At 46.1% G+C, this 18059-nt stretch overlaps 1 protein-coding gene across 1 annotated transcript in view; it reads right to left on the bottom strand.

The window, feature by feature from the left end:
• Window positions 1-2033: 2033 nt before the first annotated feature.
• The window catches only part of LOC112253635 (collagen alpha-1(XVIII) chain), a 35329-nt gene continuing 19303 nt past the window's right edge, over window positions 2034-18059 (bottom strand). The window contains 39 exon segments of the mRNA XM_042313374.1: window positions 2034-2515; window positions 2700-2816; window positions 2935-3132; window positions 3263-3598; window positions 3601-3900; window positions 4033-4065; window positions 4167-4295; window positions 4437-4501; window positions 4632-4791; window positions 4935-5057; window positions 5163-5197; window positions 5298-5351; window positions 5462-5489; window positions 5672-5737; window positions 5906-5974; window positions 6216-6269; window positions 7499-7534; window positions 7660-7737; window positions 7832-7891; window positions 8255-8290; window positions 8397-8426; window positions 8522-8605; window positions 8996-9031; window positions 9151-9249; window positions 9349-9537; window positions 9715-9891; window positions 10434-11159; window positions 11999-12085; window positions 14133-14189; window positions 14329-14463; window positions 14569-14622; window positions 14728-14784; window positions 14786-14812; window positions 14905-14967; window positions 15160-15186; window positions 16867-17073; window positions 17178-17197; window positions 17364-17504; window positions 17981-18037. Coding sequence (XP_042169308.1) covers window positions 2459-2515; window positions 2700-2816; window positions 2935-3132; window positions 3263-3598; window positions 3601-3900; window positions 4033-4065; window positions 4167-4295; window positions 4437-4501; window positions 4632-4791; window positions 4935-5057; window positions 5163-5197; window positions 5298-5351; window positions 5462-5489; window positions 5672-5737; window positions 5906-5974; window positions 6216-6269; window positions 7499-7534; window positions 7660-7737; window positions 7832-7891; window positions 8255-8290; window positions 8397-8426; window positions 8522-8605; window positions 8996-9031; window positions 9151-9249; window positions 9349-9537; window positions 9715-9891; window positions 10434-11159; window positions 11999-12085; window positions 14133-14189; window positions 14329-14463; window positions 14569-14622; window positions 14728-14784; window positions 14786-14812; window positions 14905-14967; window positions 15160-15186; window positions 16867-17073; window positions 17178-17197; window positions 17364-17504; window positions 17981-18037 — 4307 coding nt within the window. The 3' untranslated portion in view covers window positions 2034-2458.

Here is an 18059-nt window from a genome sequence, read left to right on the forward strand (position 1 = left end):
GCTAGAAATCGGACATGCTGTATGGGATGAAAACGAGACTATATTTCAGTCTGATCAATCTTTTTTTACAGCTAATTAATCACTGGCATACTTTATAGGGTCCAGAGTTTTCCTAGTTAGGTTACCATATAAGGAAAAACTCTAGGCCCCAGGGGGTAAAAATTGCCCCACGCTCTGGGACCTATGGTGCCACCAGTCTGCTTGCAGTTGTCAGTTATGGTCAGGTATGTGGGTGATCAGGGCTTTAATTAGGAACTTTTCTTGGGCTACTTCGATGTGTGAAGTGGGCGAGATGCGCTGCAGTCTGTTTGACTTAATGCATTTTGAGATGTCTGAGTTTTAACTTCATAGAGAAATTTGTTGTCCAAACCTATGACGGCACAGCTGTAATGGAATGTATCTGCTATTTGTATTTCCAGGGAAGTTCCCTTATTAAGAGGTGATGATCACTCCACTACCATTGTCAACTATCTCCTGACGAACTGAAGCCATGTCTCATGTGCCGCTCATCTACTGGCACATTGAATGTTTCCTCTCCAAGCACTGAGTACCCTATCAATTTTCTCTCATTCCTGTATGAAGAGTTAATCACAAACACAATCCCATTATTACACATGAATGATTTTACTCCTTGCTTGGACTAACTCATTCTTAGCTCTTTTGTCTAACTGTGTAGTGTGTTGTGTTATTGTTTGTCTTTTAGGCAAATCCTGTCCTGCACTGGTCAAGCCTCTGAACACCTCAACTCATGCCTCATACCCTCATTCAATCACTGCTGTGGTCCCTTTCCAACACTGTAAGTAGCCCTCTCATTCCCATTCCCCATAATAGTGTACTATAAATGTCTTTATTAAATGCTTTAGGTTAAAATAATTAGTCTTTGACGATTTTTGAAACACACTTTGTTGTCCCCGTGCGTTCCACACCTATACCCTGGGTCTACCATCCTAGTATTTATTTAAGTCACCAGCCTCCACTGGTAGTTACCTTTTGTTAGGCCTCCTGGATTGGCTGATGTGTGGGTGTTTCATTAGGCTTATCTCTTGATCTGGCTGTAGTGTGTGTGTGCGTTTGGTCGGTCAGTCCTATCTCTTGATCTGGCTGTAGTGTGTGTGTGTGTGCGTTTGGTCGGTCAGTCCTATCTCTTGATCTGGCTGTAGTGTGTGTGTGTGCGTTTGGTCGGTCAGTCCTATCTCTTGATCTGGCTGTAGTGTGTGTGTGTGTGCGTTTGGTCGGTCAGTCCTATCTCTTGATCCTGTATCTCTTGATCTGGCTGTGTGTGTGTGCGTTTGGTCGGTCAGTCCTTTCTTGTAAGTGTGTGTGTGCGTTTGGTCGGTCAGTCCTATCTCTTGATCTGGCTGTAGTGTGTGTGCTGTCAGTCCTATCTCTTGATCTGGCTGTAGTGTGTGTGTGTTGGTCGGTCAGTCCTATCTCTTGATCTGGCTGTGTGTGTGTGCGTTTGTGTGTCCTATCTCTTGATCTGGCTGTAGTGTGTGTGTGCGTTTGGTCGGTCAGTCCTATCTCTTGATCTGGCTGTAGTGTGTGTGTGCGTTTGGTCGGTCAGTCCTATCTCTTGATCTGGCTGTAGTGTGTGTGTGTTTGTGCGTTTGGTCGGTCAGTCCTATCTCTTGATCTGGCTGTAGTGTGTGTGCGTTTGGTCGGTCAGTCCTATCTCTTGATCTGGCTGTAGTGTGTGTGTAGTCCTATCTCTTGATCTGGCTGTAGTGTGTGTGTGCGTTTGGTCGGTCAGTCCTATCTCTTGATCTGGCTGTGTGTGCGTTTGGTCGGTCAGTCCTATCCTGATCTGGCTTGTGTGTGTCGTTTGGCTGTCCTATCTCTTGATCTGGCTGTAGTGTGTGTGTTTGGTCGGTCAGTCCTATCTCTTGATCTGGCTGTAGTGTGTATGTGTGCGTTTGGTCGGTCAGTCCTATCTCTTGATCTGGCTGTAGTGTGTGTGTGCGTTTGGTCGGTCAGTCCTATCTCTTGATCTGGCTGTAGTGTGTGTGCGTTTGTGTGTCCTATCTCTTGATCTGGCGTTTGGTCGGTCAGTCCTATCTCTTGATCTGGCTGTAGTGTGTGTGTGCGTTTGGTCGGTCAGTCCTATCTCTTGATCTGGCTGTAGTGTGTGTGTGTGCGTTTGGTCGGTCAGTCCTATCTCTTGATCTGGCTGTAGTGTGTGTGTGCGTTTGGTCGGTCAGTCCTATCTCTTGATCTGGCTGTAGTGTGTATGTGTGCGTTTGGTCGGTCAGTCCTATCTCTTGATCTGGCTGTAGTGTGTATGTGTGCGTTTGGTCGGTCAGTCCTATCTCTTGAACTGTCCGATGTAGCTGTTCTCGATGCAGAGCACGGCGTAGGAGCTGTGACAGCTGCTGGTTCTCTGTTGGAGGAGCTGGCCCCCTGTAGAGAGGAGGCCATGCCCGTCAGCGCACGCTCCCCTATACGCCACGTCTCACAGTAGTTATCCACCTGGCCGTGCCCCCTGCTGGTCGAACCGTGCCATATCATCTTGTCTGGCCTGGGTGAGGAGAGGGAATAAGGGAGAGAACGAGATGAAGGGTTGAATCATCATATTTTTGCTTCCATTCACTTTCTCAGCTGTTAACTTTACATAACTTATCAATGCCTCCTTATGGGTGTTGTAAAAAGAGAGGATTTGATATTTTGTGTATAGTGAGTGATGTAGAAGTGTAGTTTATCACCATGTGCCCGTCTGTGAAAATGTCTTTGCCATCGAAGGAGTAGATGGGTACATTGTCCTTCACTCTGCCCTCTGAGTCACTGAAGATGGCCTCCCAACTGTCAAACAGGACCTCATCCTATAGAGGGGACAGACAAATGGTTAGGGACGGTTGCTGCCAATTACTTAAATGATATGGAATGATACTGGGATTCTGAATGAAGCTGAAAATGCATCTCAGTCTTAGCCGACAGTACCTTTAGGTTGACGATGGGCATGCGGTCTCTGTCTGACTTGCGGACGATGCTGTAAAGGTCCTGGAGCTTGGAGGAGAGGAAAGCCCGGAAGGTTCCCTTCAGCCCGATGGCCCGAGCCTGGTTGAAACACAGGAAGTCTGCCCCTCTGATACCCCGCATGTTACCCCCCTGGGGGGCGTTCAGGGCGACCAGGTGAATCTGCAGAAGGAAAGAAGAAGAAAAGTCTGCTTTTAAAAACGTGCTTCCCATCACATCCACAATCAGAAGTATTTCAGCAGTGGCATGTTTTTAGGTTACATTTATGACATTTAAATCACTGGCTACTCACACTTGGGCCTGACGTGTGTTGGTGGCTGGGGGTCTCAGGAGGTCTGGGTCTGCGTTGTGGGGTTACAGGGTAGCGGGTGTCTGAGTAAACCGGGTTCTGTGGGACAGGGGCTGGCTGGGGCTGGACCGGCTGAACAGGGTCAGGGTTGTGCTGGTGGTCTGTATAACTGGGGTACCGTGGATCAGTGTGTGAGGGGTATCTGGGGTCTGAATGTGAGGGGTATCTAGGGTCTGAATGTGAGGGGTAGCGTGGATCTGGCTGGGCTGGGTAGCGTGGATCTGGCTGGGCTGGGTAGCGTGGATCTGGCTGGGCTGGGTAGCGTGGATCAGGCTGGGCTGGGTAGCGTGGATCTGGTCTGAGCTGGGTAGCGTGGATCTGGTCTGGGCTGGGTAGCGTGGATCTGGCTGAGCTGGGTAGCGTGGATCAGGCTGGGCTGGGTAGCGTGGATCTGGCTGGGCTGGATAGCGTGGATCCGGGTTAGTCGGGTAACGTGGGTCGGGGTGAACAGGGTGTTGTCCCTCAGGCTGTGGCTGGTGGGGGTCTAGCTGTCTGGGGGGTTGCTCTGTGGCCGTGTTAGAGGGATGGTCTGGCTGGTAGTAGACCACTGGAGGAGGGTCGACAGCTGCTACCTCATTACCCTTCAGATGGATACAGGCAGAGAAATCATGTCAATAAGATTCACTAATGTGATTAATAACTTCATTAAGTGATTCCTTCACTGTCACAATAGTTTGTCAGCATTTCTCAAGTGCACATTTCCAACGACTTACCTGGTCAGGGGGTAAAGCTATGTATGGTCCAAGCTGAAAGGTAAAACTTCCAAGTTAATCATGTAGACATTAACAAAGGATGAAGGTGTTGTATTTTATAAATATAGTGGCTTGCATCCATCCAAACACTGCACCTGGATTTGCCGGAAGCCATCTCGTACTCTGATGTAAAAGTCTGTTTGGTCGACCAGATACACCAGTGTCCCCTCTGCCTGTCGTCTGGCCGTGGCTGTCATCGTGTCATATGACCTCAGCACCATCACCTGTTCAAACGTGGACGACAAGGAGCTAAATGATGCCACATCCTGGAAGTGGTGTATATATCATCACCGTGAGGCCCTGTCCAGAAACAGGCCCTAACCTCCTAGACCCTACACTAGGAATGAAGGGGTTAACAGACTCACCCCAGAGGAGTGTCCATCAGTTCCAGGTGGGCCAGGAGGGCCCGGAGGTCCAGGGATGCTGATGGCTGAGATGTAAAAAGATCACATTTATTGAAGCTGTTAACCAAGGAGCTACTGTACTTCATGTCACCAGAAGGTTGTGTTCCTGCCTATGTACTGTATGTATGAGTGTGTGTGCGAGAGAGTACGCCTCACTCTGTGTTGGCCTGTAGGCTCCAGGTGAGGAGGAGGATCCTGAAGGTCCGGGGGGCCCCGGTGGGCCTGGGTTCCCTTGCCTGCCTTCGTACCCTCTTCCTGGGTTACCTGGAGGGCCCTGGGGCCCTGAAGGACCGATGATGGACTCTCCCTTTGGCCCCTGGAGATCGATAGATATTTGTCCTGCTCATTAAAACTTTCTAATTGAATTCCATTGTACATGTCTTTTGATGCAAGGCACTGATAAAACGTGGAGAATGCAGTAAAATAAAATGGCTGTTGTTGTTCAGTGGTTATTCTTACTGGAAGTCCTGGAGGTCCAGGTTGACCACCCTGTCCACCGTAACCGCCACCATAATATCCTCCGGCTGGCTCGCCCTTCTCCCCCTTCATCCCCGAGTCTCCTCTCTCTCCCTTCATCTCCCTCTGCAGGGACACGCACACACACCACGTCATTTGACCTCACGTCAAACACATACAGACACATGGCGGGCTGTGAGTGTAGAGCTCCTTTGTCGTTACGTCACTTACCTTGAAGGTGTAGATGTCAAAGTTGGACGTGAGACCTAGAGTGGAGACGATAGAACGTGAGTTCAATCAGCTCAATCTCGTGTGTTGGTACACCTAAGGCCAGCGGAGGTAAATAACTAGCTGGTTGTACTGTACCTGGTACCCCGGGTATTCCTGGTACTCCACGATCACCTTTGTCTCCTTTGGAGTCTGATGGGTGGAGGAAAAAGGCCAACATGTAAGCCAACACATGACATCGTTTTACATGTAACATTCTATGTCATGGTGTGGGACTGGCCAATGAGAATGAGTTGACTTACCAGGATATAACCGTGAGACATCATCCCTCTGAGTGTGAAACAGAACAAAAGGGAGGAGAGTTACACTACTGTACCTTGGAAAGAGACCCTATCAATTTGTAAACCCACATTAGTGACTTTGTGGGTTTTAACAACCTGACTGACTACAGCATATAACTCACAACACCAACGTCTGGGAAAGATACAATACTGGATCAGACATCTACTCACATTGAACCTGTCCAGAGGTACTGCTGGCCCGGGGGGTCCGGGTGGGCCAGGTGGTCCTGGAGGACCCTAAAAACGTGGATCAATCTGGGTTAAACTGATGCCCTGTCTGGGTCATAATGGTCTAACCATACCACTGCTTTTATGAATGATTTGACATGCTGACCTCTGGGTTGCATCCCAACAGTCTTTCATGTATGAATCCCATCAATCACCAACCAGCGGTGTCATACTTACTCCATATCCTCCAGTCCCTCCCGCTGAATCCCCCCTCTCTCCTTTGACACCATTCAACCCAGGACGGCCCTGTAACCAACACACTGGTTCACATCCAGCAGCAGTCCATCACCATGTTAATACTGAATGGGAAATAGCACACTTGGATTCTTTAGTCATAGTCACACTTCAGTGCCATTTGCAGACATTTTTATTCAATATGGGTGGTCCTGGGAATCAAACTCACTGTCTTGGCATTGCAAGTGCCATGCTCTACCAACTGAGCTACAGAGCACCACCACTTGGCTAATAGCTGAACAGAGATACTTACCGGTCTACCTGGCATGCCTATATCTCCCTTTAGACCAGCTGGACCATAGGGACCCTATAGAGACAGAGAAGAATATAAATCTACCAGCTGGACCCTATAGAGACAGAACAATATAAATCTACCAGTTGGACCATATAGAGACAGAACAATATAAATCTACGAGCTGGACCCTATAGTGACAGAACAATATAAATCTACCACCTGGACCCTATAGAGACAGAACAATATAAATCTACCAGCTGGACCCTATAGTGACAGAACAATATAAATCTACCAGCTGGACCCTATAGAGACAGAACAATATAAATCTACCAGCTGGACCCTATAGAGACAGAACAATATAAATCTACCAGCTGGACCCTATAGAGACAGAACAATATAAATCTACCAGCTGGACCCTATAGAGACAGAACAATATAAATCTACCAGCTGGACCCTATAGAGACAGAACAATATAAATCTACCAGCTGGACCCTATAAAGACTATAGAGACAAGAACAATATAAATATAAATCTACCAGCTGGACCCTATAGAGACAGAACAATATAAATACCAGCTGGACAGAGACAGAACAATATAAATCTACCAGCTGGACTATAGTGACAGAACAATATAAATCTACCAGCTGGAGACAGAACAATATAAATCTCTACCAGATGGACCCTATAGAGACAGAACAATATAAATCTAAATCTACCTATAGGACAGAACAATATAAATCTACCAGCTGGACCCTAAATAGAGACAGAACAATATAAATCTACCAGCTGGACCCTATAGAGACAGAACAATATAAATCTACCAGCTGGACCCTATAGAGACAGAACAATATAAATCTACCAGCTGGACCCTATAGAGACAGAACAATATAAATCTACCAGATGGACCCTATAGAGACAGAACAATATAAATCTACCAGCTGGACCCTATAGTGACAGAACAATATAAATCTACCAGCTGGACCCTATAGTGACAGAACAATATAAATCTACCAGCTGGACCCTATAGTAACAGAACAATATACATCTACCAGCTGGACCCTATAGAGACAGAACAATATAAATCTATCAGCTGGACCCTATAGAGACAGAGAACAATATACATTTACCAGATGGACCCTATAGATACAGAACAATATACATTTACCAGCTGGACCCTATAGATACAGAACAATATACATTTACCAGCTGGACCTATAGAAACAGAGAACTATGTACAGTACATCCATGGTTATCGATGGCTAATCAGAAACAGCATGTCACTGTTAAAGGAGAGTACTTACAGGAGGTCCCTCAGGTCCCGGGTGTCCCTTCTCTCCCTGCACACACAGAGGTCAAAGGGTATCAACATTTTATGTGGCATGGCACATATAAAAGAGATGAACAAGCATAATAACATACAGTATTTCTACCAACTATAAATCTCGTGTGTGGTTTTTCTCACCGGTTGAGACCCCAGCCCTCCCAGGTACAGGGGTCTTCCATCAGGCCCCATGATAATACCAGGGTCTCCTTTCTCCCCCTGGACAGGACACAGGGTGGAGACATGTCAATACTTCATGCAATTTTCCCTGTACTGTACAGAAAACAAGATATGAATGAAGTTATTACCAGACCTTAGCTGCGTATCCTGTCTGTCCAGGCTCTCCTGTATCTCCCTTTGGTCCCATAGGCCCCTACAGAAGAAGTTGGGATCAGTATAAATAACAACCTTGTGTGTGTATATTTTTAAAAGAGAGTTCCATTAACATGTTTTAGGCAGTTTTTAATATACAACTAGTAGGCCGTACAGCATTGCTTTTTTAAATATTAGGGAGCACTATTAAGGTGTTTCAACTGTGAAATATATATTTTTTTAAAAAAATGTTCCATTAACATGTTATAAAATAGTTTTTGCCGCAATCTCCACCATACATCTAGAACAACACTGTCCGTTACACTATTTGGTGTGTTTCAACTGTGAAATATCTTTAGAAACAGTCATGGTAAATGTCTCCACTCCACTGTGTGTTCATTGGCAGTGTGATACTGATACATACTGGGAATCCTGCCTGGCCGGGAAGACCTGGTCCTCCCTGGAGAAAAGGAAATAAGGGTTAGAGTGACTATAAAACATTATAAGACATTATAAAACTGCATGTAGAGTAACATAGTGACTAGTCTGCTGAGTCAAATTCTCACCTGTCCTTGATTCCCAAGAACTCCATCAAACTACAACAAGACAGAGACAGGTAGGTCAGTTGTGTCACTGAAACATCACTATGATCCAGAGCAGACAAGACCGTACAGTACACAGCCACACTCACGCTGCCTGAGGTCTGGTAGATCTGTCCCGGTGGGCCAGGGGCTCCTGGAGGTCCAGGGGGCCCCCCTTCACGTCCTGGCTCACCCTATAACACCACACACACAACAAAGAAAAGAAAAGCAAATGTTTTGTCCATTTAAAATAACATCAAATTGTTTTTGAAATACAGTGCAACATTGTTTTGTCCATTTAAATAACTCAAATTGATTAGAAATACAGTGTAGACATTTTTAATGGAATATCTACATGGAAAGGCGAACAGAGGCCCATTATCAGCAACCATCACTCCTGTGTTCCAATGGCACGTTGTGTTAGCTAATCCAAGTGTATCATTTTAAAAGGCGAATTGATCATTAGAAAACCCTTTTGCAATTATGTTAGTGCAGCTGAAAACTGTTGTTCTGATTAAAGAAGCAAGAAAATAAAATAAAAAAATCAACCACCAAAATATGGTAATCAGGAGTAGGTAACTCACTCTTTCTCCTCTGTCTCCCCTCTCCCCTTTGTCTCCCTGTGTATACACAAGAAACAAAACAGAATAGGTTAGTGCACTTTGTGTGGGTTACTCTAAAGCGTAAGTAACTTTCTAATAGAGTCTGGGGAGGTGGCTGAGGGATAAGAATCTTCTACCAATTGTCCTGGGAATCCGTCCATCCCTGGTGTTCCATCCCGTCCTCTTGCTCCCTCGCTCCCCTTCTCTCCCGAAAGCCCAGGCAAACCAGATCTTCCCTGTATGATGACAGGAATACAGTAAGCATTGCTATATAACAAAGATATGGCCTCCAATCAAACTTAGCAATATATTCAAAGGGATTTCCTGGTTCTTACCGGAAGGCCAGCGATTCCAGGCGGACCCTGAAAAACAATGGATATGTGACTATGTATTAGTTGACGTGATCGTAAAGGCAATCCAAATGATGAGTCAATGGCAATGTATAGATCACCTGTGGTCCTGGAATCCCTATCACTCCAGCAACACCATTGACCCCCGTCACTCCGGAAACCCTCCCCGTCACCCTACACAGAGAGGACACAGATACAGTTCAAAAAAGACAATTCCACAAAAATATGTAGTCAAATATACAGTATGTAGTCAATTTGGTAACAATTTGAATGAAGGGAGCTGTGGGGTGGGAGGTTAAGCTGTAGTTGATGTAGTCTGGGTGGGTGGCAGGAGTTGTGTACAGTACTCACATAACGCACGGGGTAGGAAGGTCCGGGTGGTCCTGGAGGCCCAATCGGTCCCATGGGCCCAGGAAGTCCAGCTAAGCCCCCCTGCCCTGCCTGACCAGGCACTCCAGGGTCACCCTGAGAACCCTGGTGGTTAGGAGCGAAGAGGTGAGAGAACGAGAGAGAGAGATTGTAAAGGTGTGTGTGTGCATGTGTGTGTAAAAATCAGCATTCCATTTACATGTAGACATAACAGACAAATAAAGAAGCATTCCACAAAATTGGAAACACATTTAAAGCTGAATTATTACTATAACAAGCAATGTAAATCAATATTGAAAATAATAAAAAACAATTATAAAAAAATGACTGCATATAGTTTAGTTCAATATAAAACATCCAGACTGATGGTAAAATATCTTAAGCAACTACATGCTATTTAAGATGTTATGTCAGAAGTCAAACAAGCAAATGTTCCATTTGTCCTATAATGAAACACACTGGGAATTAGTTTTTGTCAGTGAGTTGATTCCCCCATGTGATGAATGCAGCCGAAACCAAGGAACCAATAGTATGCAGATGAAAACAAGGAACCAATAGCAGGAGACCAGTAGTACCTGTGACCCATCACCTTCACTAAAGATACTGTTCAAAAGTTGGAGAAGGAGGAGAAGGCAGACAAAGAGTTTTGCTAGAGGAAGACAAGCATAAGGGAGAAGATCTATATCCTAAAATCCTCACACCCCCACCAACATCATGTTTAGACTATCGATCTCTAGGAGAAGTCCCACCACCAACATCATGTTTAGACTATCGATCTCTAGGAGAAGTCCCACCACCAACATCATGTTTAGACTATCGATCTCTAGAGGTCCCACCACCAACATCATGTTTAGACTATCGATCTCTAGGAGAAGTCCCACCACCAACATCATGTTTAGACTATCGATCTCTAGGAGAAGTCCCACCACCAACATCATGTTTAGGAGAAGACTATCGATCTCTAGGAGAAGTCCCACCACCAACATCATGTTTAGACTATCGATCTCTAGGAGAAGTCCCACCACCAACATCATGTTTAGACTATCGATCTCTAGGAGAAGTCCCACCACCAACATCATGTTTAGACTATCGATCTCTAGGAGAAGTCCCACCACCAACATCATGTTTAGACTATCGATCTCTAGGAGAAGTCCCACCACCAACATCATGTTTAGACTATCGATCTCTAGGAGAAGTCCCACAACACCAGACATCATGTTTAGACTATCGATCTCTAGGAGAAGTCCCACCACCAACATCATGTTTAGACTATCAATCTCTAGGAGAAGTCCCACCACCAACATCATGTTTAGACTATCGATCTCTAGGAGAAGTCCCACCACCAACATCATGTTTAGACTATCGATCTCTAGGAGAAGTCCCACCACCAACATCATGTTTCCCACCACCAACATCAGACTATCGATCTCTAGAGAAGTCCCACCACCAACATCATGTTTAGACTATCGATCTCTAGGAGAAGTCCCACCACCAACATCATGTTTAGACTATCGATCTCTAGGAGAAGTCCCACCACCAACATCATGTTTAGACTATCGATCTCTAGGAGAAGTCCCACCACCAACATCATGTTTAGACTATCAATCTCTAGGAGAAGTCCCACCACCAACATCATGTTTAGACTATCGATCTCTAGGAGAAGTCCCACCACCAACATCATGTTTAGACTATCGATCTCTAGGAGAAGTCCCACCACCAACATCATGTTTAGACTATCGATCTCTAGGAGAAGTCCCACCACCAACATCATGTTTAGACTATCGATCTCTAGGAGAAGTCCCACCACCAACATCATGTTTAGACTATCGATCTCTAGGAGAAGTCCCACCACCAACATCATGTTTAGACTATACCGATTCTCTAGCTGAGAAGTCCCACCACCAACATCATGTTTAGACTATCGATCTCTGCGGATGAAGTCCCACCACCAACATCATGTTGAAGACTATCGATCTCTGAAAGAAAGAGAAGTCCCACCACCAACATCATGTTTAGACTTTAGTATTGCCAAGCTTCCGTCCCTCTCCTCGCTCCTCCCTGGGCTCGAACCAGAAACACTACGACAACAGCCACCCTCGAAGCAGCGTTACCCTATACAGCAAGGGAAACAACCAGAGCAGGCTCAGCCTAGATGTCCCACCACCACCACATCATTTTGGGAGTTTAGACTATCATCAATCTAGAGAAGTCCCACACCAAACAGCACCAAAGAAACAAGGTCAAAGTGAAAATAGCTATATATTTAAGATTTAGAGGTGGGATAGTATGGGTGTATTTGAGAGCTCACCTTCTCTCCACTGGGCCCTGGAAGACCTAGATCACCAGCTTCTCCCTGCGGATGAGAGGGAGAGAGATGGGGAAAGAGAAAAGAGAGAGAAAGAGACAATCATGTCAAAAGGATCCCTATACAAAGGTCCAGTTCTGTGTGTACTGTATACAGTGATATATGATATATAAACTCAGCAAAAAAAGAAACACCCCTTTTTCAGGACCCTGTCTTTCAAAGGTAGTTTGTAAAAATCAAAATAACTTCACAGATCTTCATTGTGAAGGGTTTAAACACTGTTTCCCCATGCTTGTTCAATGAACCATAAACAATGAATGAACATGCACCTGTGGAACGACTATCAATCCCCACCACCAACATCCGATCTCTAGGAGGGGTCCCACACCCAGCAGCACCAAAGAAACAAGGTCGAAAATAACTTAGATTTAGAGGTGGGATAGTATGGGTGTAAGGCTCGTTAAGGCAATTAAGACAGTTATGAAAACTTACACAGCTTACTATTGACTCTGAATAACACCAAAGAAAAAGTAGGCAGAGTTCTTAAGGTCACATGTTATGAGGACTGCAAACTTAGGACCACTAAAAGCAAGGCCTTCAATCCCATTGAGCACTAAAAGGACACTGTTGGATCGGAGGGTGAGGTGCAGTCCTTGTGCAGTCTAGTTTCTGGTGCAGTCCATGAGGAGGAGCTGCAATGCAGTACTTAATGCAGCTGGTGGCCACACCAGAAACTGAATTACTTTTAGGGGACACATTATTCCATTTAGATGTGGACCAGGGCAATAAATTGCAATGTCCGTACAGTGAGATGCCTAAGACAGCGCTACAGGGAGACAGGATGGACAGCTGATAGTCCTCGCAGTGGCAGACCACGTGTAACAACACCTGCACAGGATCGGTACATCCAAACATCATACTTGCGGGACAGGTACAGGGTGGCAACAACAACTGCCCGAGTTACACCAGGAATGCACAATCCCTCCATCGGTGCTCAGACTGTCCACAATAGGCTGAGAGAGGCTGGACTGAGGGCTTGTAGGCCTGTTGTAAGGCAGGTCCTCACCAGACATCACCGGCAACAATGTCGCCTATGGGCACAAACCCACCATCGCTGGACCAGACAGGACTGGCAAAAAGTGCTCTTCACTGATGAGTCGTGGTTTTGTCTCACCAGGGGTGCTGGTCGGATTTGTGTTTATCATCGAAGGAATGAACATTACACCAAGGCCTGTACTCTGGAGCGGGATTGATTTGGAGGTGGAGAGTCCATCATGGTCTGGGGAGGTGTGTCACAGCATCATCGGACTGAGCTTGTTGTCATTGCAGGCAATCTTAATGATGTGCATTACAGGGAAGACATCCTCCTCCCTCATCTGGTACCCTTCCTGCAGGCTCATCCTGACATGACCCTCCAGCATGACAATGCCACCAGCCATACTGCTCGTTCTGAGCATGATTTCCTGCAAGACAGGAATGTCAGTGTTCTGCCTTGGCCAGTGAAGAGCCTGGATCTCAATCCCATTGAGCACGTCTGGGACTTGTTGGATAGGAGGGTGAGGGCTAGGGCCATTCCCCCCAGAAATGTCCGGGAACTTGCAGGTACCTTGGTGGAAGAGTGGGGTAACATCTCACAGCAAGAACTAGCAAATCTGGTGCAGTCCATGAGGAGGAGATGCACTGCAGTACTTAATGCAGCTGGTGGATGTCTTCCCCGTGCTTCTACACCTGCATTGCTTGCTGTTTGGGGTTTTAGGCTGGGTTTCTGTACAGCACTTTGAGATATCAGCTGATGTACGAAGGGCTATATAAATAAATTTGATTTGATTTGATTTGGCCACACCAGATACTGACTGTTACTTTTGATTTTGACCCCCCCTTTGTTCAGGGACACATTATTCAATTTCTGTTAGCCACATGTCTGTGGAACTTGTTTATGTTTCAGTTGTGGAATCTTGTTATGTTCATACAAATATTTACACATGTTAAGTTTGCTGAAAATAAATGCAGTTGACAGTGAGAGGATGTTTCTTTTTCTGCTGAGTTTCGTATGATCAGTTCAGCTGAAATAATATGTTTCCTCGCTGTCTCATACCTTCTCTCCGCTACTGGATCCTGGGGTTCCAGGTCTGCCAGGTGGACCAGTGGGCCCCTGAAAAACACAGCATGATATCAATACATAATGGTCAAAAAATCAAGACATTCATTTCAATGCTGTAGTTGTGCTGGCTACAGTTAACTAGGCATAAAACATATTGTCACGTCAGATGTAGTAGAGAGAGGGTCCTCACTGGTAGGCCACGTGCCCCGTCCTGTCCGGGAGGTCCAGGGGGCCCGAAAGAGCCTGACCCATGGGAGCTGACACCACCGGCTGAGGGGCCAGGGGGACCTGGAGGGCCCGGGGGGCCTGGTAGACCACGGAGAGTCTAAAGAAACAGTCAACACAACAGTCTTGGGTTTCACAATATACATTTGGTGAAAAGTCATTTTTCTGGGCCAAACTCAAAATCTCTGCATCAGCTAAAACATACCTGTATTTTCTCCAAATCTGGGAATCCTCCGGAGCCTTCCACATCCACAAATGTCTAGGGACAAATGAAGAAACATTAACAATGGTATATTTGTATATTCATGTCTGATCCACATGAATTTATGGGCTGAATGGCCTGATCCTGTAGTGGTTTACTCACAGCGCGGTCAGCTATCCCTGGGCCTGGGGGTCCAGGTGGCCCTGGAGGACCCCTGGGCTCCTGGGTGACCATCACCACGATCCCCCTGGAGAGGTCACAGGGACAAATTTAACCTTTGGGCACCTCCGATAATATTCAAATTCTCATGCTCTTAAATAAATGGCTTCTGGCCTTTACCTTTTGTCCTTTGACCCCTGAGTCTCCTTGTGTTCCTGGGAACCCTCTGTCTCCGGCAGGTCCCTGAGTTGTGGTGGGACAGAGAGAGAAGACACAGCTTAGTGAGGCTGACACTGTCTGACCACTGCTACTGACCACCACCGCTTATCAATAATGACATCTGACTACCACTGTATTTCTCCTCACACAATTAACAATGAATAAAAACCCATGACATGAGATCAATGGGATAAAACATCAGAAAGTGACACTCACTAATTTGCCATCCTCTCCTGGATCCCCCTGGGGAATGAAATAGATACGGTTTGTTACAGTCAATTCAAAGAAAATGTACAAGTACTGAGACCAAATAAAGGGAGAATGCTCTACACAGAATACAGTGTCTACGGAAAGTATTCAGACCCCTTAACTTTTTCCACATTTTCTTACGTTACAGCCTTATTCTAAAATTGATTAAATAAAAAATAAAAAAATCAACAATCTACACACAATACCCCACCCATAATGACAAAGCGAAAACAGGTATTTAGAAATGTTTGCAAAACCCCACCAGAAATACCTTATTTACACAAGTATTCAAACCCTTTGCTATGAGACTCGAAATTAAGCTCAGGTCCATCCTGTTTCCATGGATCATCATTGAGATGTTTTTACAACTTGATTGGAGTCCTGTGGTAAATTAAATTGATTGGACATGATTTGGAAAGGCACACACCTGTCTATTTATAGGTACTACAGTTGACAGTGCATGTCAGAGCCAAAACCAAGCCATGAGGTCGAAGGAATTGTCCGTGGAGCTCCGAGACAGGATTGTGTCAAAGCACAGATCTGGGGAAGGGTACCAAAACATTTCTGCAGCATTGAAGGTCTCCAAGAACACAGTGACCTCCATCATTCTTAAATGGAAGCAGTTTGGAACCACCAAGACTCTTCCTAAAGCTCCCCACCCAGCCAAACTGAGCAATCGGGGGGGGACTTGGTCTGGGAGGTGACCAAGAACCCGATGGTCACTCAGACAGAGCTCTAGAGTTCCTCTGTGGAGATGGGAGAACCTTTGAGAAGGACAACAATCAGGCCTTTATGGAAGAGTGGCCAGACGGAAGCCACTACTCAGTAAAAAGTACATGACAGCCCACTTGGAGTTTGCCAAAAGGCACCTAAAGATTCTCAGACCATGAGAAACAAGATTATCTGGTCTGATGAAACCAAGACTAAACTCTTTGGCCTGGATGCCAAGCGTCATGTCTGGAGGAAACCTGGCACCATCCCTACGGTGAAGCATGGTGGTGGCAGCTTCATGCTGTGGGGATCTTTTTCAGCGGCAGGGATGGATCGAGGCAAAGATGAATGAGCAACGTACAGAGAGATAGTTGATGAAAACCAGCTCCAGAGAGCTCAGACTGGGGCAAAGGTTCCCCTTCCAACAGGACAACGACCCTAAGAACACAGCCAAGACAACGCAGGAGTGGCTTCGGGACAAGCCTCAATGTCTATTAGTGGCCCAGACAGAGCCCAGACTTGAACCCAATCTAACATCTCTGGAGAGACGTGAAAATAGCTGTGCAGCAACGCTCCCCATCCAACCTAACAGAGCTTGCAAGGATCTGCAGAGAAAAATGGGAGAAACTCCCCAAATACAGTTGTGCCAAGATTGTAGCGTCATACCCAAAAAGACTCGAGGCTGTAATTGCTGCCAAAGGTGCTTCAACAAACGTACTAAGTAAAGGGTCTGAATACTTATGTAAATGTGATATTTCAGTTGTTTATTTTTAATACATGTGCAAAAATGTCGAAAAACTTGTTTTTGGTTTGTCATTATGGGGTATTGTTTGTAGATGGATGAGGGGAAAAAACTATTTTCCATTTTAGAATAAGGCTGTAACGTAACAATGTGTGGAAAAAGTCAAGGAGTCTGAATACTTTCCGAATGCACTGTATGTCAGAAGGTATGGTACAACTCACCGCCTCCCCCTCTGGTCCCTGGGGTCCTGCTGGTCCTTTGGCCCCTGGGGGCCCCATCGGTCCCATTGGCCCAGCCACTGGCTGCACCACAGAGCCGTCCCCTAGCCTCACAACCTGGGCAGCTGGCCCCCCAGGGCCAGGAGGGCCAGGGGGACCAGGTACGCCACGGTCCCCCTTGGAGCCTGGGTAACCAAACCCAGAACTGCCCTGTGGGAAGAAAACAATCAACTACCTATTTAATCTGATCACTTCAATGACTAGCTAAGATGAAGTCAAATAAAAAGAAGCTGGGAAGGACAAAGTCAAAACGCACCTTCAAGCCTTTGTCTCCCTGAAAGGAAAAGGAGACAAAGACAAGTTGTAAGTGATGTTGGAACTATTACATGTGTCTCAGAGGCATGTATGTGGTCTGTCTGAATCAGATGTAATCAGCTATGGGGGTCATCAGTTATAGGGGGTGTATAACACACAGTACTGTGCCAGGCAGCATGCAGTACCTTTTCTCCACGTTCTCCTCCGCCAGAGGAAGAAGCAGAGCTGGAGAAAGACCCCGATTCCCCCTTTGGCCCGGCGGGACCTCTGTCCCCAGGACTGCCCTTCTCCCCTCTCCCCCTTCACTCCGTTAGAACCACTAGGGCCTGACGACACACAGAGAGACACAGAGAGAGGGAGAGTTGGGTGTTAGAATAGACGTCAGAAGTAACATCGTGGTCATCATCGGCATGAATGTTGCTGTCATCATCACTTTCACTAGCATCCTCTATCCTCAGTTAGCATCCTACTACCTTTGTCCTCTCCTTCCACAGAGTTTCATGCCAACCTGTTCCACAGAGTTCCATGCCAAACTATTCCACAGAGTTCCATGCCAATATATTCTACAGTTCCATGCCAACCTACTCCACAGAGTTCCATGCAGACAGGACATGCTGAGGGCATGATGAGATCTCATCAACCTAGTCCAGTGCAGATTCCCTGAACTCTGACATGGAGTGGTAAGGGTATACTGTCCTGAAATCAGGGACTGGTTGTCAGGTAACTCCACTGGACCTCATTGGAGAGTGTTTATAATATAGCCCGACAGACAGACAGACAGACAAAGTTTCCAGTGACCTACCTGGTTGACCTCCTGATCCTGGTCTGGACTCTACTGAGGTCTGATGATTCCTGTCACCTACAGTCAATCAACACAAACA

The sequence above is a fragment of the Oncorhynchus tshawytscha genome, unplaced genomic scaffold (assembly GCF_018296145.1).
Source record: "Oncorhynchus tshawytscha isolate Ot180627B unplaced genomic scaffold, Otsh_v2.0 Un_contig_13920_pilon_pilon, whole genome shotgun sequence".
NCBI lineage: Eukaryota > Metazoa > Chordata > Actinopteri > Salmoniformes > Salmonidae > Oncorhynchus > Oncorhynchus tshawytscha.